Source organism: Bufo bufo, chromosome 2, assembly GCF_905171765.1.
Source record: "Bufo bufo chromosome 2, aBufBuf1.1, whole genome shotgun sequence".
NCBI lineage: Eukaryota > Metazoa > Chordata > Amphibia > Anura > Bufonidae > Bufo > Bufo bufo.
The window spans coordinates 520,326,286-520,351,401 of NC_053390.1; the positions used below are offsets into that span (position 1 = coordinate 520,326,286).

Genomic DNA, 25,116 nt, shown 5'->3' on the forward strand with positions numbered 1-25,116 from the left:
TTGCTGGACTGATTTTTAGATGTTATGTCCCATTTGAAGCCCCACTGATGCACCCCTACAGTATAAACTCCCAAAAAGTGACCCCATTTTGGAAACTAGGGGATGAGGTGCCAGTTTTATTAGTACTATTTTGGGGTACATATGATTTTTAATTGCTCTATATTACGTTTTTTGTGAGGCAAGGTAACAAAAAAAGTTACAAGATTCATCTAACAGGGTAGATCCTGTGCTATTTTTATAGAGCAGGTTGTTACGGACGCAATGATATCAAATATGTCTACTTTCTTTGTTTGTTTGTTTCAGTTTTACATAATTTTGCTTTTTTTTTTTTTTTTATTATGTTTTTGTGTCTCCATTTTCTGAACGCCATATTCTTTTTATTTTTCTGCCGATCGTCTTGTGCAGGGGCTCATTTTTTGCAGGAAGAGTTAAAGTTTTTATTGGTACCATTTTTGGGTACATATGATTTTTTGATAATTCATTTGTAGACTTTATGGGGCAAGGTGACCAAAAAATGTGTATTTTGGCACAGTTATTTATTTACTTTTACAACGTTCACCTGAAGGGTTAGTTCATGTGACATTTTTATAGAGCAGATCGTTACAGACGTGGCAATACCTAATGTGTATACTTTTTCTTATTTATTTAAGTTTTATACAATAATAGCATTTTTGAAACAAAAAAAAAATTATGTTTTAGTGTCTCCATAGTCTGAGAGCCATAGCTGTTTTATTTTTTGACCGATCGTCTTAGTTAGGATCTCATTTTTTGCGGGATGAGGTGACGGTTTGATTGATTCTATTTTGGGGGGCATACGCCTTTTTGATCGCTTGGTGTTGCACTTTATGTGATGTTAGGTGGCAAAAAATAGCTTTTTTGGCACTTTTTTTTTTTTTTTTTTACGGTGTTCACCTGAGGGGTTAGGTCATGTGATATTTTTATAGAGCAGGTTGTTACGGATGCGGCAATACCTAATATGTATGCTTTTATTTTATTTTTTTCACTTTAACACAATAATAGCAGTTTGAAGCAAAAAACTAATCATATTTTAGTGTCTCCATTGTCTGAGAGTGATAGTTTTTTTTATTTTTGACCGATTGTCTTAGTAAGGATCTCATTTTTTGAGGGATGAGTTGACGGTTTTCTGGTAACATTTTGTGGGACATATGCCTTTTTGATCGCTTGGTGTTAACACTTTTTGTGATGTAAGGTGACAAAAATGGCTTTTTTTTTTACACAGCTTGTATTTAATTTTTTATCGGACAGGGTGGATCATGTTATATATTTATAAAGCCGGTCGTTACGGACGCGGCGATACCTAATATGTGTAGTTTATTTTATTTATTTCATTTTTTATGACATAAATGAACTGATATGAGAAAAGATAATTTTTATTTTATTTTTTTCACTTGTTTTTACACTTTTTTATTTTATTTATCAAGACCCATCTGGATCTTCAAGATCCAGTAGGCCTGATCACTATACAGTGCATTGCAATAGTCATCTATTGCAATGCACTGTATAGTCAGTGCTACATTTACACTAAGGCTGATCAGACCCTCGGCCCGGACACCTTTGTAAGGCATCCAATTGCCATGGCAACCATTGCGCCGCGACCATTGCGGCAGCCGCAGCGCGATGCAGGAGAGAGGGAGCGATGCCACGGGCGGCTGCGGACCGCGGCATCTATGGGGTTAAACGGCCGATTGTTGCCAGCACCGATTTCGCCCGTTGCAGCAGAGTGTTAGCTGTAAATTACAGCTAACACTCTCTGCTGATGGCAGCGGCTCCGTTCCTGAGCCGCTGCCATCAATGCCGGCACATAGTAACAGGCTGCAGGGGGACAATGGGGGCAATCGGAGGCACAATGGCAGCATCTGGGGGCATATGGGGAGCAGTGAAGATATCGGGCATGGGGGCACAGTGGGGGTCATTGCTGATTTCAGGCTGTGATCTCCAGCGTGGAGATCACAGCCTGAAATCGGCATTTTTACAAAGTGCCGCGCTCCGATTAGTTAGTCTGCATAGACTAACCAATTGGAGCGATCGTCTCTTGCCAATCAGAGTGGTCCCTTGCCGGCATTACTAGACCGTATGCTGTCCATGACAGCAGCAGAGCAGGGACAGAAGCTTTAATCCAAGCGTTTTGCAGCGCTTAGATTAAAGAGCTGCCATGACGTCTATACACGTGCTAGCTGCACAGGGTATGTGCAAATATCACGTATATAGCCGTATGGCAGTCGGGAAGGGGTTAAACAATGGATCGCAAAGGGAAAGGTGACATTACATTCAGCTGAGCTAGGCCTACAAGGCATTGTGCCTGGTTACAGTGAATTCCCTGGCAACAGATTCCCTTTAACCCCTATTTTTGCCATGGGTTTGGACATGTTGCACAGTTTCCACATATAAAAATAAAACAAAAAAATCATATGATCCCTTCATACCCATATTTTCTGAAAGTAGATGCCCGGCACATTGTGTACACTTCAGAAACACACTGTAGTCTGTAAGCTTTCCTAAGTATATCAATGGTGTCTTGAATCTTGTTACGGTCTTAGAGGGATAGGTTTAATTAGCACTTCGGCATGTAGCATATGGTATTAGTCTGTGGACTTGTATCCTATCCAGGGATCTTGATTAGTAAAATACGGAGTTCAAGTAGGTATGACTGTAACCATTTAAATGCTGGTATTTCACCTATTTTTACTTACACAACACTCTTTGCATTTTATGTGTTCACTTCAATTTTATGTGTCTTTATTGATTTGTAGTATCAACTGAATAAAGATTTTTGATTATAAAATATTTGGGGCCTGGTGTGGTATTACCAGTAGGGGATACATACGAATATGTTGATCTATGCATATTCATATGTTAATTATGGGTGTTTATGTTAATTAGGTAGTCACATTGCTGTGACTACCTAATTAACATGGGCTTCAGAGGTTTCTTAATGTTGTGTGTACTGTTTTATGTAGTAAAAGCATTTAAGAACCCATTGCATTTTATCATCATATCAATTTAAATCATAATATAAATTAGGGGGAGGGTCTGGTTTACAAATCCCCTGTTAATGAACCCTAAATTAATAAGCTGGGGTCGTAGCTTCTCCAGCAGCTGAACATGTAGGGAAGATGACCATGGAGGAGTCAAGCCCTGACAATCCAGAGAAGGAGGGGCAGCCAGAGGAAGCAGGAGAAATAAAGGTGCACACAGTGGCTTGGGCCCGTCCTTGGTGCACTTAACTGCTGGTTTGCATATGGATAAGGCCTCATGCACACGACCGTTTTTTTTTTGCGGTCCACAAAACGGATTTCCGTTGTTCCATGATCTGTGACCGTTTTTTCTTCCGTGGGTCTTCCTTGATTTTTGGAGGATCCACGGACATGAAAAGTGAAAAAAAAAACGAAGTCAAGGTTGCATTGAAAATGATAGGAAAAACGGACACAGATCACGGACGCGGATGACTATCTTGTGTGCATCCGTGATTTTTCACGGACCCTATGACTTGAATGGGTCCATGAACCGTTGTCCGTGAAAAAAATAGGACAGGTCATATTTTTTTCACGGACTTAAAAACCGGATCACGGACGCGTAAGCCAAACGGTGCATTTTCCGATTTTTCCACGGACCCATTGAAAGTCAATGGGTCCGCGAAAAAAAAACGGAAAACGGAACAACGGCCGCGGATGCACACAACGGTCGTGTGCATGAGGCCTTACAATGACTTTTTCTCCAGAATGAAGAAGTGGGTCACTAAGGGAAAGGCACTGTTACAATCAGCTGATATAGTCCTATAAAACACTGTGCCTGGTTTATCAGCGAGTTTTCTGGCAACTCCCTTTAACCCTTTTGCTATCATGGGTGTTTGGACATTTTGCCACTCTGGTAGCCAGGACAATTTTCACAGTTTCCACATATACATATAAAACCTAAGTAAATAAAAAAATCATACTAACCACTTACCCATATTTTCTGAAGTAGACGCCCCCAGCACATTGTCAAAATGCCACTCAGCACTTTATACTCCCAGACACCTTCATGCATACATCCTTGGCTACTGAAGTGCCACCCTGGACGTACGAGATACACGTCAGAGACACACTGTAGTCTGTAAGCTTACCCAAGTATATCAGTGGTGTCGAATCTTGTTATGGTCTTAGAGGGATAGGTTTAATAGCACTTCAGCGTGTAGCAAATGGTATAAGTCTGTGGATTTGTATGCTATCCGGGGATCTTGATTTGTACAATATGGAGTTCATGTAACTACTGTAGGAATGACTAACCGTTTAAACACCGATTTGTTACGTACACAACACTCTTTGCATTTTATGTGTTCACTTCAATTTTATGTGTCTTTATTGATTTGTAGTATCAACTGAATAAAGATTTTCTATTGTGAACAACGAGGAAATTCCAGCAGACAGACCATGGATAAAATCCAATTTCTTTATTGTTTTCTTTTAAAATCCATAGGCTGACCAGAACAATTAACGGTCTACGCATTTTGACCAAGCATCTTAATCATGACCTATTAGACCATACGATTATCGGCAAATCATGGAGAACAAGCATTCATAGGAATGCTAGTTCGCAATAACTGGCTCGTTCATCGGCTGATGGGCATCTTCTATCAGTACGTGTAATTCGGGATGTGCTGCCAATAATGAATAGAACAGAATGATGGAGGCACAACTGTAACAATCATTCCTCCTGTGTAATCAGGCCGGTGCAAACGAGCACCGACGGATGTACTCTCATCCATTCAGCTTGCACGGCCTGTACATCAGGCAGTGTCATAGCACATTTAGGCACCAGATAATCTGTCTCCTGAACTGAACTATTTAAAGGCTATGTACACCTTTGGGGGCAATTTTATTTTTATGATTGCATTTTACTCATTCTGGGCTAAAAATCAGTTTTTTCAGTAGGTCTTTATTAAAAATATTGAGTTGTTCTGTTACAAAGGGTTAAACGTTTGTCTAGCTGTGTAGATCGCACTTTCACTTTGTGCCGGTCATCTAATAACCCTTATCTGTCAATTACTAAAAGGTCATAAACACTAATTTAAGCCACATCCTCATCAGTAAAATAAGAATTGAGCTATAATGAGTGTTTACAAGGTCAGAGATAAAGAGCCCTCAGCTCTTTAGAGAGGAAATTCTGAACCAACTCCTAGATAAACTCATAGCTGTGCAGGAAAAAGGGCTCAATATTTTTTTATAAAGATCAATTGAAAAAATTATTTTTAGCTCGAAATGAGTACAATACAATAATAAAAAATTGCCACCAAAGGTGCACATAACCTTTAAATATCCTGTTTGATGAATTCTAAATTATTAAGCTGGGGTCTCAGTTTAAGGCTACATGCACCGGCCGTGTGCATTCCGCATCATGGATCCCGGACCCATTCGGTCTGCAATCACGGAGATGCGGAACGGAGGCACGGATCGGAACCCCACCGAAGCACTACAGAGTGCTTCCGTGGTGTTTCTGGCCGTGCCTCCGCACCGCAAAAAAGTAGGAGCATGCACTACTTTTTAGCGGTGCGGAACCATCAGATGCGGATCGCGGACCACATTCAAGTGAATGGGTTTGCGATCCGCATGCGGCTGCTCCACAGTCTGTGCCCGTGCACTGCGGACAGCAATTTGCGGTCTGCAGCACAGGTACAGAGCCCTAACGTTCGTGTGCATGTAACATAAGGCTGATTTCACACGAGCGAATAGAGTCCGTGAAATACACTTCCCATGTGTCAGGGGTACTTGCCGAGCTGAACGCTGCTCTGTGTCATGACCTCATGACATTGTAATGATTCATAATGGTTTGAAATATGTAGAATATGCTTCGTGACGCAACCCCTTTAAGTCAGGCTTTTTTTTTAGGCTTTATTTTTTGGCCTGAGGGACCCTTATGGCGTTTTTTGTATATTGTTTTAGAATGTATGAAAAAAAAATTAGAACACATGAAAATGGCACTAAAAAAAAAAATTGAAGAAAACCCAAAGCAGGTATGTGCTTACCTGGAAACAGAACAGGCAAATGGAACAGATAACAAAGTCTTCCCTGGAAGCATTCGCTGATGGCAAAACAGACATCATGTCATAGACTCCCAGACTGAAGAAGAGCAGGAAGCCCAGCAAGTGACTCCAAATGTTAACCGTCTCATTGGATAGAATAAAGAGGCTGCAGGAGAATCAAAAAGTCACCGTCCATTAATAACATTTATATGTCACTTCTACACAAATCTTTACGGGAAAAAACTGCACCCGAATACTAACAATATAGCTGCATTTTGGCCAATCTGGTATTGTAGTGCAGCAGTTATATTGTAGTGAGCTGGATTTAGGGAAAACATCCTGTGTACACAGCGGAGAGATTTATCAAGTGGGGCAGAGGAGAAGTTGATAAGTGGCCCATAGCAACCGGATTTCGAGTAAGATCCAAGCTGTCGTACTAGTTATAATAACCCAACCCTAATGTAGTTGAAAACCAGATTTATTTATTGTTTTTAAGGGTGTCCAGCTTTTCTTTTTTCCTTCGTTAAACCGCAGCATACGTGATATTTTGTTGTAAAGGGGTTATAAACGTTTCCTATATTGATGACTTATCCTCAGGAGAGGTCATCAATATCAGATTGGTGAGGGTCCGACTTCCAGCACCCCAACGATCAGCTGTATGACGAGAACAGTAAGCACCACGGCTTCCCCTAGTGACGTCATATTCATTGGTCACTTGGTCTAGGCGCAGCTCAGTCCCAGTCAAGTGAAAAGGGCTGAGCTGCTTTACCAAGCAGATCTGCTATACAATGGACAACGCTGTGCCTTACTGGAGCGTCATGGGCTCCTCAAACAGCTGCTCGGTGGGGGCCCCAGTTGTCATACCCCCACCAATCAGATATAGGTGACCTATCCAGAGGGAAGTACAAGCATAGAATGTATGAACTAATGCTTTATTTGCTTGTAATTTTGTATTTTCAGCCATGGCGACACACACCCGCATATTCACTTCATTTTACAGGAGGTGCTGACTAAGGGCTGTATTAAACGATCTAGCAGGTGACTCTCGGGAGGGAAGCGTTCCTTCCCGGCAATCGCCTGCTCGCTAGTGGAGGAGATCGCTGCTATTACATGCAGTAATCTGCTCTACACTTACACCATCACTCGTCCCCACACTGTCCAGTTGTTTGATGATTAGACAGCATGATCTGCTGCCAGCAAACAATGATTTTTAAGCCTGCTTAAAATCTGTATTGCCCGATTAGTGGTTACTCGTTCATCGGCGGCAGTATTAGACTGTCAGATCATAGCTAATGAGTGTTAACGAATGCTCGTTAACGATGAACTGATTGACAATAGGCCAGTCTAAGGGTCCATTCACACGTCCGTGAATGTGTTCGCACCCGTTCCGCAATTCTGCGGAATGGGTGCGGGCCCATTCATTCTCTATGGGGACGGAATGAATGCGGAGAGCACACTATGCACGCAATTGCGGACAAGAATAGGCAGTTCTATGGGTGTGCCGGCCGGGTGTATTGCGGATCCGCAATGCACTACAGACATGTGAATGAACCCTAAGGGTACTTTCACACTAGCGTTTTTGTTTTCCGGTATTGAGTTCCGTCACAGGAGTTCAATACCGGAAAAAAAACTGATCAATTTTAGCCTAAAGCATTCTGAATGGAGAGCATTCTGTTCAGGATGCATCAGTTCAGTCCCTCTTACGTTTTTTGGCTGGAGAAAATACCGCAGCATGCTGCAGTTTTCTCTCTGGCCAAAAATACAGATCACATGCTGGAATGCCAGATCCAGCATTAATTTACATTGAAGCGTTTTAGTGCCGGATCCGGCATTAAGTGTTCTGGCAAAACGGATCCGGCTTTCTGGTCTGCGCATGTGCAGACCATTAAAAATGCAAAAAAAATTAATACCGGATCCGTTTTTCCGGATGACACCGGAGAGACGGATCCAGTATTTCAATGCATCCGCATCCGTCTGATAAATGCTATCAGTTTGCGTCTGGATTTCCGGATCCGGCAGGCAGTTCCGGCGACGGAACTGCCTGCCGGAATCCTCTGCCGCAAGTGTGAAAATACCCTAATACAGGCTTAACTTTGTTTATCCTGAGGAAAAGTCATCAGTATAAAACACTTAGAGAACCCCTTTAAGTCACATGACAGGCTCTTAACCGCCTCACGTCCGCCCATAGGATATATAAACGTCCTATGGGTGGACGTCTATTTCTGACAGCACGTTTTAAAACATCCTGTCAGAAATAGCAGCTGCACGCTAATCGTGCAGCTGCTGATCGGGTTGCCCGCTGTCAGTGACAGCAGGGCAACCCTAAGACAAGGCAGGGACAGTGCCCAGGTGTCCCTGCCTTCACGATCGCTGCAGACACAGCGCTCACCGAGCGCTGTGTCTGCAGAGCAGGAAGCGCTGTGCGCTTCCTGTTCCGGCCCGGCGGTCATGTGACCGCCGTGACCGGAGTGTGCAGGGGCTGTGTGAGGTCTCTCAGAGACCTCGATCAGCCCTGCTGTGAGGCTGTACAGTGCAGGATTGCTGCTGTACGGCCTCTATAGGGATGCATTTGTCCTGTAACTGGGGCTACTATGTCAGCCCCAGTTACAGGAGAAATCAACTAGACTGGATACAAGGGATCAGCAACCTCCGGCACTCCAGTTGTTCTGAAACTACAACTCCCAAAATCCCCTTTCTTTCTTGCCTTTGGGAGTTACAAAAATAGCTGAGCAAGTGTGTATGAGTGTGCAAGTGTGCAGACCCGTGGACTTGAATGGAGCCACGGACCGTAATTTGCGGACAATAATAGAACATGAACTTCTTTTTTGCGAAGCGGACATGGAATGCAAACGGTGTCATTTCCGTTGTTTTTGCGGACCCATTGAAGTGAGTGGTACCGCATAGAGTCCGCAAAAAAAACTGAACTGACACGGAAAGAAAATACGTTCGTGTGCTGCTGTACGGCCTCTATAGGGATGCATTTGTCCTGTAACTGGGGCTACTATGTCAGCCCCAGTTACAGGAGAAATCAACAGTGTAAAAAAAAATAAAAAGTGAAGTAAATGTCCCCCAGAGGTCTTGTATGACCTTATGGGGGACGAAAAGTGTAAAATAAAAAAAAAATAAAATACAGGGTTGAAAAAATAAAATAAAAAAAAGTTTCACATGTAAAAAAAAAAAAAAATCCCAAGTAAGGAATAATAAAAAAAATAGAAAAAATAAAATAAAATAGACATATTTAGTATTGCCGCGTCCGTAAAAACCAGCTCTATAAAAATATCACATGACCTAACCCCTCGGGTGAACACCGTAAAAAAAAAAAAAAAAAAACTGTGTCAAAACAAGCAATTTTTGTCACCTTGCATCACAAAAGGTGCAACACCAAGTGATCAAAAACGCGTTATGTCCCACAAGATGGTACCAATAAAACCGTCACCTCATCCCGCAAAAAATGAGCCCCTACATAAGAAAATCTCTCAAAAAATAAAAAAACTATAGCTCTCAGAACATGGACACATTAAAACATAATTTTTTTGTTTCAAAAATACTATTATTGTGTAAAACTTTAATAAATGAGAAAAAGTATACATATTAGGTATCGCCACGTCCGTAACAATCTGCTCTATAAAAATGTCACTTGACTGAACCCCTCAGGTGAACGCTGTAAAAATAAATAAATAGAAACTGTGCTAAAACAACCATTTTTTTGGTCACCTTGCCCCATAAAGTGTTATAATGAATGATCAAAAAATCATATGTACCCAAAAATAGTACTAATAAAACTGGCACCTTATCCCCTAGTTTCCAAAATGGGGTCACTTCTTGGGAGTTTCTACTGTAAGGGTGCATCAGGGGGCTTCAAATGGGACATGGCATCTAAAAACCATGTGGAGTTCCTTTCCTTCTGCGCCCTGCCGTGTGCCCATACAGCAGTTTACGACCACATGTGGGGTGTTTCTGTAAACCGCAGAATCTGGGTAATAAATATTGAGTTTTGTTTGGCTGTTAACCATCGATGTGTTAAAGAAAAAAATTGATTAAAATGGAAAATCTGCCAAAAAAGTGAAATTTAAAAATTTGATCTCCATTTTCCTTTAATTCTTGTGGAACGCCTAAAGGGTTAACAAAGTTTGTAAAATCGGTTTTGAATACCTTGAGGGGTGTAGTTTCTACAATGGGGTCATTTATGGGGGTATCCACTATGTAGGCCCCACAAAGTGACTTCAGACCTGAACTGGTCCTTATAAAGTGGGTTTTGGCAATTTTCTTAAAAATTTGAAGAATTGCTTCTAAACTTCTAAGCCTTCTAACGTCCTAAAAAAATAAAATGACATTTCCAAAATGATGCCAACATAAAGTAGACATATGGGGAATGTTAAATAATAAATATTTTATGAGGTATCACTTTCTGTTTTAAAAGCAGAGAAATTGAAATTTAGAAAATTGCGAATTTTTCAAATTTTTGGGTAAATTTGGGATTTTTTCATAAATAAAGGTGAAATATTTTGACTCAAATTTATGACTATCATGAAGTACAATGTGTCACGAGAAAACAATCTCTGAATGACTTGGATAAATAAAGGCGTTCCAAAGTTATTACCACATAAAGTGAGATATGTCAGTTTTGCAAAATTTGGCCTGGTCAGGAAGGGGGCAAAGGGCCCAGATGGGAAGTGGTTAAAAAGTGATGGCCTAGTGGTTCCATTTCATATCTGTTAAAAGGGTTGTTCGGGTTCAGAGCTGAACCCGGACATATCCCCATTTTCACCCAGGCAGCCCCCTGACAGGAGCATTGGAGCAGTTCATGCCCCGAGCTCTCCTTTGCTGTGCGCTAAATCACACAGGACAAAGGCATTTTTTGGAGATCCGGTGACGTACCAGGCTCTCCATGGGGCTGCCAGAAAGCCCGGTGACATCACCGGCACTGATGGAAGGGATTTAGCGCTGCCCTAGCCAGTAAAACGGCTAGGGCAGCGCTAAAGCCTGCCCATCAGAGCAGGTGACATTGCCGAACACACTGCCGGGCGGAAGTTTCCGCCCGGCAGTGTGTTATGATAAACAAAAGAGCCCGTGCCCTGCGCGATCTTGCGCAGGGCAAGGGAGCGCATCGGAGCATGAGATGCTCCGATGCTAGCCTCAGGGGGGCTGCCTGGGTGAAAATAAGGGTATGTCCGGGTTCAGCTCTGAAGCCGGACAACCCCTTTAAGAGACTTTGGTCAGAGGCCCAGAACGGAAAGACACATAACCAACAGAAAACTGTATAGGCATAGAGTGGAAATACTAATCTCACCTCTTCAGGCACAGACGGGATGGAAGAAAAGCTCTGTAGCCATCAGTGATGTATGGATTGTCTTTAAGGAAGACAGGGATCTGCTCATAGGTGTAGAGCCGGATTCCCCTGGGGAGCAGGACTGGCCAGTACTGGTAGCTGCCCAGCTCTATGTAATGGGCACTCTTAAGCAGTTTCTGATGCATGGCGGGAGAGTTTCTGCACCAATCCTAGGAGATAGAAGAAAAATAAAAGAAAATGATAAATCAGAAGTAATGTAACTTCCTTTCTGTTCTGATGGTTTGTTTCAATGTGTCAGCAATATGTATTACTGTATCTAGTCTAGGCTCAGAAAAGTCAACTAGACTGGATACAAGGGATCAGCAACCTCCGGCACTCCAGTTGTTCTGAAACTACAACTCCCAAAATCCCCTTTCTTTCTTGCCTTTGGGAGTTACAAAAATAGCTGAGCAAGTGTGTATGAGTGTGCAAGTGTGCAGACCCGTGGACTTGAATGGAGCCACGGACCGTAATTTGCGGACAATAATAGAACATGAACTTCTTTTTTGCGAAGCGGACATGGAATGCAAACGGTGTCATTTCCGTTGTTTTTGCGGACCCATTGAAGTGAGTGGTACCGCATAGAGTCCGCAAAAAAAACTGAACTGACACGGAAAGAAAATACGTTCGTGTGCATGAGCCCTTAGCCTAACAGTATTAGGCCTCATTCATATGTCTGTGACGACTTCTGTGACAAGATGGTCAGTGGTCCATCCGTGAAGGATCCGTGTTTGGTTGCATGTCCGGTTTTTTTGCCCTCCATGTTTCACCTGTATACTGCGTACACTACTAGAGCTTTTCCTAGCAAAGATCCGTGAAACATGGATGCTGTGTTGTGTCTGGGTTTTTTCATGGACCCATAGGCTATTATGGACCCCAGGACCATTGTAAATGAAGGATATGTGGATACACACATTAGAACCAATAGGTACGGTGCTGGATGTGGGGAACACTGAAAAACTAACCATGCCAATGCCAGTCAATTGATGGAAACTACTGGCTCCAACGGTTCCCACTTATTATAATGGAGATCGATGGCTTTCCAGCGTGGTCACCATTAAAGGGGTTGTCTATTGGGGTATTTTCACACTAGCGTTGCGGCAACGGAACTGCCTGCCAGCAAACTGTATGTAAACGGATATTGTTTTTTCCCGGATCTGTTAGACAGATACGGTGAAATACCGGATCCGGTATATACGTTTTTTCGACGATAAAAGGCAAAACTAGCTCTTCCTATGTCCCGGCGCATGCACAGACCGGAATACCAGATCCGGCAACGTGGCAATTTCTGGAACACTTGCTACCGGATGCTTAATGCAAGTGCGGTAGTGTTCCGGTATTTTCTCCGGTCAAATACCGTACAAGGGACGGAACTGAAGACATCCTGTTGCATACTGAACAGATTGCTTTCCATTCAGAATGCATTGGGACAAAACTGATGCGTTTTTTTCCGGTATTGAGCCCCTTTACCGGATTTCAATACCAGAAAAGAATAACGCTAGTGTGAAAGTACCCTTACAAAAACGTATTCCCTATCCACAGGATAAGGCCAGTTTCAGACGAGTGTGTTCACGGCGTGTCGGAGAGTGAATTCCTGTAGTAAACTCTGCTCCTTTGCCCGGACCGCATGGCATTATAATGATTTATAATGCTGTGTGTCTCTGCCCGACCTCAACTGTAATGATTTGTACTGACGACATTATGGAAGTACAGACGCTCATCTAAAACTGGCCTAAGGGATACGTGTCTGATCATGAGTCCAACTCCCTGACGATCACTAGAATGAGAGAGGTGGACATGCTGCTCCTCCATTCAACTCTATGGGGTGCAAGAGACAGCAGAGCGCCAGCATGCATGTCCGCCCTTCCATTCCAGTGTCCAGTAGGGACCACAGTAGTCAGACCCCATGATCAGACACACTAATCCCTTATTCTGTGGGGAGAGGAGAAGGACAACCCCTTTTATTTGACAGAATCTGTGATGGAGGCTCCAGGGAAGACGTAAACTGCAGCAAGTCTATACAGTTTCCTGCCTCCAGACGTAAACAATATACTCATTACATTCACTGACAGCAAACAGAGTGCTACAGAATGGTATAACAAAGAAAACATATTATTATATTATATAATTATATGACAACTAGGCTTTATTATGAAGCGAGAAGCCCCTGCGAAGTTTAATTTAGCGAAAGAAGAATATCCCTTTAATATTCCATAAAAGCATATAAAAATTATCTGAGCAGCTTCCATTATAAAGTCCTTCTCCATATTCCATAAATGTGAGGAAGGCAGCAAGCAATGCAAACAGTACTGAGGTGTTTGTGTGGGAGAGATATATATATATATATATATATATATATATATATATATACACACACACACACACACACACACACACACACACACACACACACGCAATACATACATATACATTATATACACACACATGCACATAATACATATATATATATATTATATATACACACACACACATGCACGCAATACATACATATATATTATATACACACACATGCACGCAATACATACATATTATATACACACACATGCACGCAATACATACATATATATTATATACACACACATGCACGCCATATATACATATATATTATATACACACATGCACGCAATACATACATATATATTATATACACACACATGCACGCCATATATACATATATATTATATACACACATGCACGCAATACATACATATATATTATATACACACATGCACGCCATATATACATATACATTATATACACACACATGCACATAATACATATATATATATATATATATATTATATATACACACACACATGCACGCAATACATACATATATATTATATACACACACATGCACGCCATATATACATATATATTATATACACACATGCACGCAATACATACATATATATTATATACACACACATGCACGCCATATATACATATACATTATATACACACACATGCACATAATACATATATATATATATATATATTATATATACACACACACATGCACGCAATACATACATATATATTATATACACACACATGCACGCCATATATACATATACATTATATACACACACATGCACATAATACATATATATATATTATATATACACACACACATGCACGCAATACATACATATATATTATATACACACACATGCACGCAATACATACATATATATTATATACACACATGCACGCCATATATACATATACATTATATACACACACATGCACATAATACATATATATATATTATATATACACACACACATGCACATAATACATATATATATTATATATACACACACATGCACGCAATACATACATATATATTATATACACACACATGCACGCAATACATACATATATATTATATACACACACATGCACGCAATACATACATATATATTATATACACACACATGCACGCAATACATACATATATATTATATACACACACATGCACGCAATACATACATATATATTATATACACACATGCACGCCATATATACATATATATTATATACACACATGCACGCAATACATACATATATATTATATACACACATGCACGCCATATATACATATATATTATATACACACATGCACGCCATATATACATATATATTATATACACACACATGCACGCCATATATCTATATATACACACATTCAGACATATGTGCTATCTGCTGAACACATGCCACAGCACTGAGCAAAGTCTGAGTGTTCTGGGAGGAATGACAATGCAGCGCTATGGGCGGCAGTCTGCCGATAACGGCGCCCATTGTCCGCGCTGGTGGTCGGTGAGAGGACGTGCACGGCGCCCCCTCTAGTTACCGGGCGTGGACTCACCCTCACGTCTCTTCCTCTCCTCCGCTGCCTGCTTTTCCCTCATAGGACACTGTACCATCCAGCTCTCTGCGGCGTACGTGGCCAGTCAGCTGCACCCGTGACGTCATCACGTTCGGGTGCCCTGTGCTGCGATGCGTTGTTAAAGTGGTAGCGCCCAGCCTCAAGGGGAGAAGAACCCTTCATGTACGAGGCCCGGCGGTTTCCTATAGAACAGTATAAAGGAATGTTATCACCGCTGTTACTACAATAATACAAACTGCTATTATTCAGGCTCATAGCAAAAGCTGTAACTTTAACTTTAACTTTTTGTATTCTCGTCCTTCCTGGAGCCATAACTTTTTTATTTTTCCTTTCACATTGCCGTTTGAGGGCTTGTTTTTTTTTTTTTGCAAAACAAGTTGTGCTTAATATTGAATATGATGTCGTGGGAAGCTGACAAAAAATTCCAAATGTAGTGGAATTCGGGGGGAAATGCAATTCCTGGGTTTTATTTTTATGGCGTTCTCTATGTGGTAAAACGTACCCAGGTCAGTACGATTACAGCCATGCCAGATATCGTTTTTCTTCTTTTAACCCCTATTTCACCTTAAGGACGAGGCCATTTTTTGCAAATCTGACCAGTGTCACTTTAAGTGCTGATAACTTTAAAACGCTTTGACTTATCCAGGCCGTTCTGAGATTGTTTTTTCGTCACATATTGTACTTCATGACACTGCTAAAATTGGGTCAAAAAAGTTAATTTTTTTGCATAAAAAAATACAAAATTTACCAAAAATTTAGAAAAATTAGCAAATTTCAAAGTTTCAGTTTCTCTACTTCTGTAATACATAGTAATACCCCCAAAAATTGTGATGACTTTACATTCCCCATATGTCTACTTCATGTTTGGATCATTTTGGGAATGATATTTTATTTTTTGGGGATGTTACAAGCCTTAGAAGTTTAGAAGCAAATTTCGAAATTTCTCAGAAACTTTCCAAATCCCACTTTTTATGGACCAGTTCAGGTCTGAAGTCATTTTGTGAGGCTTACATAATAGAAACCATCCAAAAATGACCCCATTTTAGAAACTACACCCCTCAAGGTATTTAAAACTGATTTTACAAACTCTGTTAACCCTTTAGGTCTTCCACAAGACTTCGTTTTTGGAAAATGTTCCAATATAATCAATTTTTTCCAGGAAAAAAGCAAGGGTTAACTGCCAAACAAAACTCAATATGGGTTGCCCTGATTCTGTAGTTTGCAGAAACACCCCATATGTGGTCCTAAACTACTGTTTGGCCAAACGGGAGGACATAGAAAGAGGGGAATGCCATATGGGTTTTGGAAGGCAGATTTTGCAGGACTGGTTTTGTTTATACCATGTCCCATTTCAAGCCCCCCCCCCTTGCACCCCTAGAATAGAAATTCCAAAAAAGTGACTCCATCTAACAAAGTACACCCCTCAAGGTATTCAAAACTGGGTTTACAAACTTTGTTAACCCTTTAGGTGTTCCACAAGAGTTAATGGCAGATGGAGAAACAATTTTGGAATTTCTATTTTTTGGAAAATTTTCCATTTTAACCCATTTTTTCCAGTAATAAAGTAAGTGTTAACTGCCAAACAAAACTCAATATGGGTTGCCCTGATTCTGTAGTTTGCAAAAACACCCCATATGTGGTCGTAAACTACTGTTTGGCCAAACGGGAGGACATAGAAAGAGGGGAACGCCATATAGGTTTTGGAAGGCAGATTTTGCAGGACTGGTTTTGTTTATACCATGTCCCATTTGAAGCCCCCCCTTGCACCCCTAGAATAGAAATTCCAAAAAAGTGACTCCATCTAAGAAAGTACACCCCTCAAGGTATTCAAAACTGGGTTTATAAACTTTGTTAACCCTTTATGTGTTCCACAAGAGTTAATGGCAGATGGAGAAACAATTTTGGAATTTCTATTTTTTGGAAAATTTTCCATTTTAATCCTTACTTTATTACTGGAAAAAATGGGTTAACAGCCAAACAAAACTCATTATGGGTTGCCCTGATTCTGTAGTTTGCAGAAACACCACATATGTGGTCGTAAACTACTATTTGGCTAAACGGCAGGACATAGAAGAAGGGGAACGCCATATGGTTTTTGGAAGGCAGATTTTGCTGGACTGGTTTATTTACACCATGTACCCTTTCAAGCCCCCTGATGCACCCCTAGAGTAGAAACTCCATAAAAGTGACCCCATCTAGGAAACTACGGGATAAGGTGGTTGTTGTTTTGGGAGTATTTTAGGGGTAAATATGATTTTTGGTTACTCTATATTACAATTTTTTGAGGCAAGGTAACAAAAAATTTTAATTCTAAAATTGTTTCTACATTCGCTATTTAGGCTACTTTAACACTAACGTTGTTTGAATCCGGCGTTCAATTCTGACACCGGAACTGCCCGCCGGATCCGAAAAAACATGTGAAAACGGATTACATTTGAATCCTGATCAGGATTTTGATTACAATGAAAAAATGCATTGGGAAAAACGGATCCGCCATTTATGGACTTTAACTTTTTTTTCACATTTTTCGGGTTTAACATGCAAAAGCCGGATCCGGTTTGACGGAACACACGGCGCCGGATCCGGCGTTAATGCAAGTCAATGGGAAAAAGGCCGGATCCGGCGTTCAGTCAAAGTGTTCAGGATTTTTGGCCGGAGGTAAAAATACAACATGCTACGGTTTTCTGAAAAGCCTGATCAGTCAAAAAGACTGAACTGAAGACATCCTGATGCATCCTGAACGGATTACTCTCCATTCAGAACGCATGGGGATAAAACTGATCAGTTCTTTTCCGGATTTGAGCCCCTAGGACGGAACTCAGCGCCGGAAAAGAAAAACGCTAGTGTGAAAGTACCCTTATTTTTGTCGAGCACCTAAAGGGTTAACAAAGTTTGTAAAGTAACTTTTGAATACCTTGAGGGGTGCAGTTTCTTAGAGGGGGTCACTTTTTTGGAGTCTCTAGTCTAGGCTACATCAGGGGGGGCTTCAAATGGGACATGGTGTCAAAAAAAACAGTCCATCAAAATCTGCCTTCCAGAAACCATATGGCGTTCCCTTCGTTCTATGCCCTGCCGTGTGGCTATATAGCCATTTACGACCACATATGGGGTGTTTCTGCAAACTACAGAATCGGGGCAATAAATATTTAGTTTTGTTTGGCTGTTAACCCTTGCTTTATTACCGGAAAAAAAGGATTCAAATGGAAATTTTGCCCAAAAATTTGTGTTTTGGCACCGTTTTTATTTTATATTTTTAACGCTGTTCATCCGAAGGGTTTGGTCAAATGTTATTTTTATAGGGCATATTCTTACGGACGCGGCGATACCCAATATATCTACATTTTAAAATTTATTTAGATTTTACACTATAATATCATTTTAGGAACCAAAAAAAATTATTTTAGTATCTCCATAGCCTGGGAGCTACAGTTTTTTGTTTTTTTAGTTGGGCGACTATCTAATGTAGGGGCTCATTTTTTGCGGGATGAGATGGCGGTTTTATTGGCACTAATTGAGGGTGCATATGAAATTTTGATCGCTCGCTATTACACTTTTTGTGATGTTAGGTGGCAAAAATGGCTTTTTTTTACACGTTTTTTTTTTATTTATTTTTTTAATGCTGTTTATCCGGGGGGGTTGGCTTAAATGTTATTTTTATAGAGAAGATTTTTACGGATGCGGTGATGCCCAATATGTATGGTTCTCAGACTTTGGAGACACTAAGCAGGCATCCTCAAACTGCGGCCCTCCAGATGTTGTAAAACTACAATTCCCACCATGCCCTGCTGATGGCTGTAGGTTGTCTGGGCATGCTGGGAGTTATAGTTTTACAACATCTGGAGGGCCGCAGTTTGAGGATGCCTGCACTAAAACTAATATTTTTTTGGGGGAAAAAATTGTTTCCGTGTCTCAAAGTCTGAGAGCCATAGTTTTTTATGTTCTCTAGGTCTAGGGGACTGTTGGGGATTATAAAAATTTTGTACTCCATGGAAGTGTGATACTCCCTAAAGCAATCGATAACGCAGAGGCCCGGATGATCGGGGCAAGTGTCACATTGAGTGGTGGTGTCCTTCCGTATCCCCCTCTTGTGACACACTCTGCATCTTTTTTGGGTTCGTCCCTTCTTTCCAGTATGGGGGACCACACCTGGAAAATGTTGGCCAGGGACGATCCGGGCGCCTCCAATTCCCAAGGTACTCCGGCCTGCTCTTTCCCGGTCTGAAAAAATCAGGTCTTTGAGGACTGCCTCATAGAATTGGAGGAATGTCCCTGTGCTGCCAGCACTTCGGGATAGTACAAAAGAGTTGTAAAAGGCAACCTGTACCAAGTAGACCGCAACTTTTTTGTACCATGCCCGGGTTTTGCGCATGGCATTATATGGCTTGAGGACTTGATCAGAGAGATCAACTCCTCCCATATACCGATTGTAGTCGACGATACAATCGGGCTTGAGGACCATTGCCGCGGTCCCTCGCACAGAGACGGGGGTGGTGCTTTTACCGTGGATTGTGGACAGTACAAGGACATCCTTCTTGTCCTTATACCTTACCAGCAACAGGTTTCCACTAGTAAGGGCACGGGTCTCACCCCTGGGGATAGGTACCTGGAGGGGGTGGGCAGGGAGGCCGCGCTGATTTTTCCGCACGGTCCCACAAGCGAACGTGGATCTGGCGGCAAGGGACCTGAACAAGGGAATGCTAGTATAAAAGTTATCCACGTACAAGTGGTAACCCTTATCTAGCAGTGGGTACATAAGGTCCCACACGAGTTTCCCGCTAACACCCAGAGTGGGGGGACATTCTGGGGGTTGAATACGGGAATCTCGCCCCTCGTACACACGAAATTTGTAAGTGTACCCTGAGGTACTCTCACAAAGTTTGTACAGCTTCACGCCATACCTCGCCCGCTTAGTGGGAATGTATTGGCGGAAACTGAGTCTCCCCTTGAACGCAACGAGAGACTCATCAACCGCGACCTCCCTTCCACGTAGGCCTGCTCAAATTTGGCCCCGAAGTGATCGATGACCAGCTGTATCTTATACAGACGGTCATAGGCAGGATCACCTTGGGGGGGACATGCTGCATTATCTGAATAATGCAGACATTTCCGGATGGCCTCAAACCGGGGACGTGTCATGACCATACTGTAGAGTGGGGTCTGGTAGAGGACGTCCCCACTCCAGTATTGCCTGACACTGGGTTTTTGCACTAGACCCATGTGCAGCACAAGGCCCCAAAATGTCCTCATCTCGGCTGCACTGACCGGCGTCCAGCCACCGGGTCTAGCCAAAAAGGAGCCCGGGTGCTGAGCAACGAACTGTTGGGCGTACAGGTTCGTCTGCTCCACCATCAGATTCACAAATGGGTCACTGAAAAAAAAAATGAAAAAAGTCAATTTCAGTAAACCCCACTGTGGGAATCTGGATTCCTGGATTGCCAACAAAATCCGGAATCTCGGGCTCAAAATCCACTGGGGGACACCAGCTAAGTTCATCAGCAGGGGGCTCCGGTGGGCTTATTTGGTGGGCCGGGAAACCAGTACGAGCCCCAGGGCGGCTCGTACTAGGGTGGGCCACAGGGTCCCTAGCATGTGGCAGGGGGGTCTAGGGTCTCAAAGCTAACTTAGATAAAGTTATTATATATATATTTTTTCCTAACTAACTTTTCCCTTCTATCCCTGCCTAACGGTGCCTCTCCCTCACTGACCCTAACCTACCTGGAGGGAGATGGGTGCAGGAGGGTGATGGGTGCCGATTGGGGGATCGCAGGAGCCTGGTGAGGACGGTGCTGCAGGGTGCAGGTGCTGAACAGGAAGAGGGGGGGATAGAGGTGCACTGGAAGTTTGAATCTCGCGCCTCTCTCCCCTGCACCAATCAGCACCCTGGACAGCAGGCATCAGCACCATGCCCAGCACCGCCTCTCCAAATGTTAGTACTGTGATTGGTGGTGTGTAATCACACCACCGATCACAGTCTTTTTCTGGTTCATCGGGTCACCGGAGACCCGAATGGACCGAAAACGCAGCAAACTGCAGGTCTGAATTGACATGCGGTTTTCTGCGATCGCCGATACGGATGCCCACTGAATAATTTCAGCCGATATCCTGTTCCGATTAACCCCCGCGGCGCCGCAATCGCATTTTAAACCCATGACGTACCGGTACGTCATGGGTCCTTAAGGACTCGGGAAACATGCCGTATCGGTACGTCATGCGTCCCTAAGGGGTTAAGGACCAGGCCAAATCTGACCAGTGTCACTTTAAGTGGTGATAACTTTAAAACGCTTTGACTTATCCAGGCCATTCTGAGATTGTTTTTTTGGTCACATATTCTACTTCATGACACTGGTAAAATGCAGTAAGAAATAAATCATTTTTATTTATAAAAAAAATACCAAATTTACCAAAAAAAAATTAAAATTGCAAATTTCCAAGTTTCAATTTCTCTACTTCTATAATAGATAGTAATACCTCCAAAAATAGTTATTACTTTACATTCCCCATATGTCTACTTCATGTTTGGATAATTTTGGGAATGATATTTTATTTTTTGGGGATGTTACAAGGCTTAGAAGTTTAGAAACAAATCTTGAAATTTTTCAGAAATTTCCAAAAACCCAATTTTTAGGGACCAGTTCAGGTCGGAAGTCACTTTGCAAGGCTTACATAATATAAACCACCCAAAAATGAGCCCATTCTAGAAACTACACCCCTCAAGGTATTCAAAACTGATTTTACAAACGTTGTTAACCCTTTAGGTGTTCCACAAGAGTTATTGGCAAATAGGGATGAAATTTCTGAATTTAAATTTTTTGCCAAATTTTCAATTTTAATCCATTTTTTCCAGTAACAAAGCAAGGGTTAACATCCAATCCAGGCGATTATAACAAACAAAGAAATCCCTCAAAGGAGTTACTACGCAAATATTTACCAAAATTTTTAATTATTAACGGCCACTAGGACCACGCATATTTTTGCAACTCCTCTGACTGATAGTATAAAACTCAATTTTATTATATTTCTTTTAAAACCAACATAATGCTTGGGAACATAAAGTGGGGCGATTAAAACTTTCAGGAGTGACAGTCGCACTATAAGTGGCCAGTAATTCTGTGTACAGCTTTTGTCCAATCCTCGGACTTGCCTACATATTTTTATAAATCATTGATGTAGGGTCTCTTGTTTTGAGACCCATATATAACACCCTGTCTTACTCCTGTCTAAAACCTAGCAACCTGAATCCCTACATGTTTCGCCGAGCCTGTCGGCGTCTTCAGGGGAAACTATCAGGTGAATGTTGGGGGCGGGGTCAGGGCTTTTTAAACCTTCCGGTTTATTTTAATGTCCAATCCTTTTTTGCAGGGGAGGTGACGCTGCCACCAGCGTCCCACCAATAGGTGGGTGCCCCGTTACGTTGACTGTGGGTGTATACTATATGACCGGGCTGTTGACGTCTCCACTCCCTAGCCCCGAATGGGCTAAATTAAGGATTTACCTTTGCTTCTTTTTTGTAAGGTCAATTGGATCATTCAGAATAAAATACAATATATGATGGATCTAGTGAGAATGACATTTAAAATATGGAGCATTAAAATAAAATAAAAAATAAAAATTCTTTCCTCCCCATATGAGAATAAATATGAAGAAAAAGAAAAAAGAAAAAATTAAATAGATAAATAAATAACCATCCCCACAGGGAGATGAGGGAGAAAAGAAAAAAAGAAATTGGGGTACGGACGTTCAGGGTTGGATGAAAGCAAGATAAAAAATTAGGGGAGTAGAGACAACTAGGATATGAACCGATATGAATAATACTCACGTCTGGGAAGGCTTCCGACAGGAGGAGGTTGAGGAACCTAGGGGAAAAAAATAGAGAACAGATATTAATAAGGGAAGTATTAAAAAAGCCATATCTATAACCCAAATTCAACAAAGAGGATAAGTCCAGAGGGTATTAATTACTGTGAACCTCTGACAAGATGAGAAAAGTGGTGATCAAAAAGAAATATACAATATACTATATACAAGAAGTATACAATATACACCCATATTGACTATCCCCCTAGTAGCTACCCACACAGCATTAAAGAATTCTTGCTGTAATCTTGTTGGAAGCTAAGTTCGCAGGCATGCGCAGATCCAGTCGTTAGTTGAAACGGAGAAAAGTTCTTGCGCATGCGCACAACACTACTGTGAAGCCGGAGGACGCAGGGCAATGACGTATGTGGGCGCTAGGTTTTAGACAGGAGTAAGACAGGGTGTTATATATGGGTCTCAAAACAAGAGACCCTACATCAATGATTTATAAAAATATGTAGGCAAGTCCGAGGATTGGACAAAAGCTGTACACAGAATTACTGGCCACTTATAGTGCGACTGTCACTCCTGAAAGTTTTAATCTCCCCACTTTATGTTCCCAAGCATTATGTTGGTTTTAAAAGAAATATAATAAAATTGAGTTTTATACTATCAGTCAGAGGAGTTGCAAAAATACGCGTGATCCTAACATCCAATCCAAACACACCATTTATGGCCCTTATTCTGTAGTTTACAGAAACACCCCATATGTGGTCGTAAACCGCTGTACAGGCACACGGCAGGGTGCAGAAGGAAAGGCATGCCATACAGTTTTTGGAAGGCAGGTTTTGCTGGACTGTTTTTTTTGACACCATGTCCCATTAGAAGCCCCCCTGATGCAACCCTAGAGTAGAAACTCCATAAAAGTGACCCCATCTAAGAAACTACACCCCTCAAGGTATTCAAAACAGATTTTACAAAGTTGTTAACCCTTTAGGTGTTCCACAAGAGTTATTGGCAAATGGAGATGAAATTTCAGATTTCAAAGCAAGGGTTAACAGCCAAACAAAACTCAATATTTATGGCCCTGATTCTGTAGATTACAGAAACACCCCATATGTGGTCGTAAACAGCTGTACGGGCACACGGCAGGGCACAGAAGGAAAAGAATGCCATACGGTTTTTGGAAGGCAGATTTTGCTGGACTGTTTTTTTTGACACCATGTCGCATTTGAAGCCCCCCTGATGCACCCCTAGAGTAGAAACTCCAAAAAAGTGGCCCCATTTTAGAAACTACGGGATAGGGTGGCAGTATTGTTGGTACTAGTTTAGGGTACATATGATTTTTGGTTGCTCTATATTACACTTTTTGTGAGGCAAGATAACAAGAAATAGATGTTTTGGCACCGTTTTTATTTTTTGTTATTTATAACATTCATCTGACAGGTTAGATCATGTGATATTTTTATAGACCAGGTTGTCACGGATGCGGCGATACCTAATATGTATACTTTTTTTTTATTTATGTAAGTTTTACACAATTATAAAATTTTTGAAGCCAAAAAAATCATGTTTTAGTGTTTCCATAGTCTGAGAGCCATAATTTTTTCCGTTTTTGGGCGATTACCTTGGGTACAGTATGATTTTTGCGGGATGAGATGACTGCTTTATTGGCACTATTTTGGGGTGCGTGTGACCTTTTGATCGCTTGCTATTACACTTTTTATGATGTAAGGTGACAAAAAATGGTTTATTTAGCACAGTTTTTATTTCAAATTTTTTACGGTGTTCATCTGAGGGGTTAGGTCATGTGATATTTTTATAGAGCCGGTCGATACGGACGCGGCGATACCTAATATGTATACTTTTATTTTTATTTATGTAAGTTTTACACAATGATTTCATTTTTGAAGCAAAAAAAATCATGTTTTAGTGTTTCCATAGTCTGAGACCCATAATTTTTTCAGTTTTTGGGTGATTACCTTGGGTAGGGTATTATTTTTGCGGGATAAGATGGCGGTTTTATTGGCACTATTTTGGGGTGCGTGTGACTTTTTG

The 25,116-nt window shown here is 41.5% G+C and overlaps 1 protein-coding gene across 3 annotated transcripts in view; it reads right to left on the reverse strand.

The window, feature by feature from the left end:
- Positions 1–15,334, reverse strand: part of PAQR3 (progestin and adipoQ receptor family member 3) — a 44,312-nt gene extending 28,978 nt beyond the window's left edge. For all 3 annotated transcript variants that reach the window (XM_040417925.1, XM_040417922.1, XM_040417923.1), the window contains exons 1-3: positions 15,244–15,334; positions 11,310–11,518; positions 6,023–6,185 (exon numbers count right to left, since the gene is read on the reverse strand). In XM_040417925.1, coding sequence (XP_040273859.1) covers positions 6,023–6,185; positions 11,310–11,494 — 348 coding nt within the window. In that variant the 5' untranslated portion in view covers positions 11,495–11,518; positions 15,244–15,334. The remainder of the gene's footprint in view (positions 1–6,022; positions 6,186–11,309; positions 11,519–15,243) is intronic.
- Positions 15,335–25,116: the final 9,782 nt, after the last annotated feature.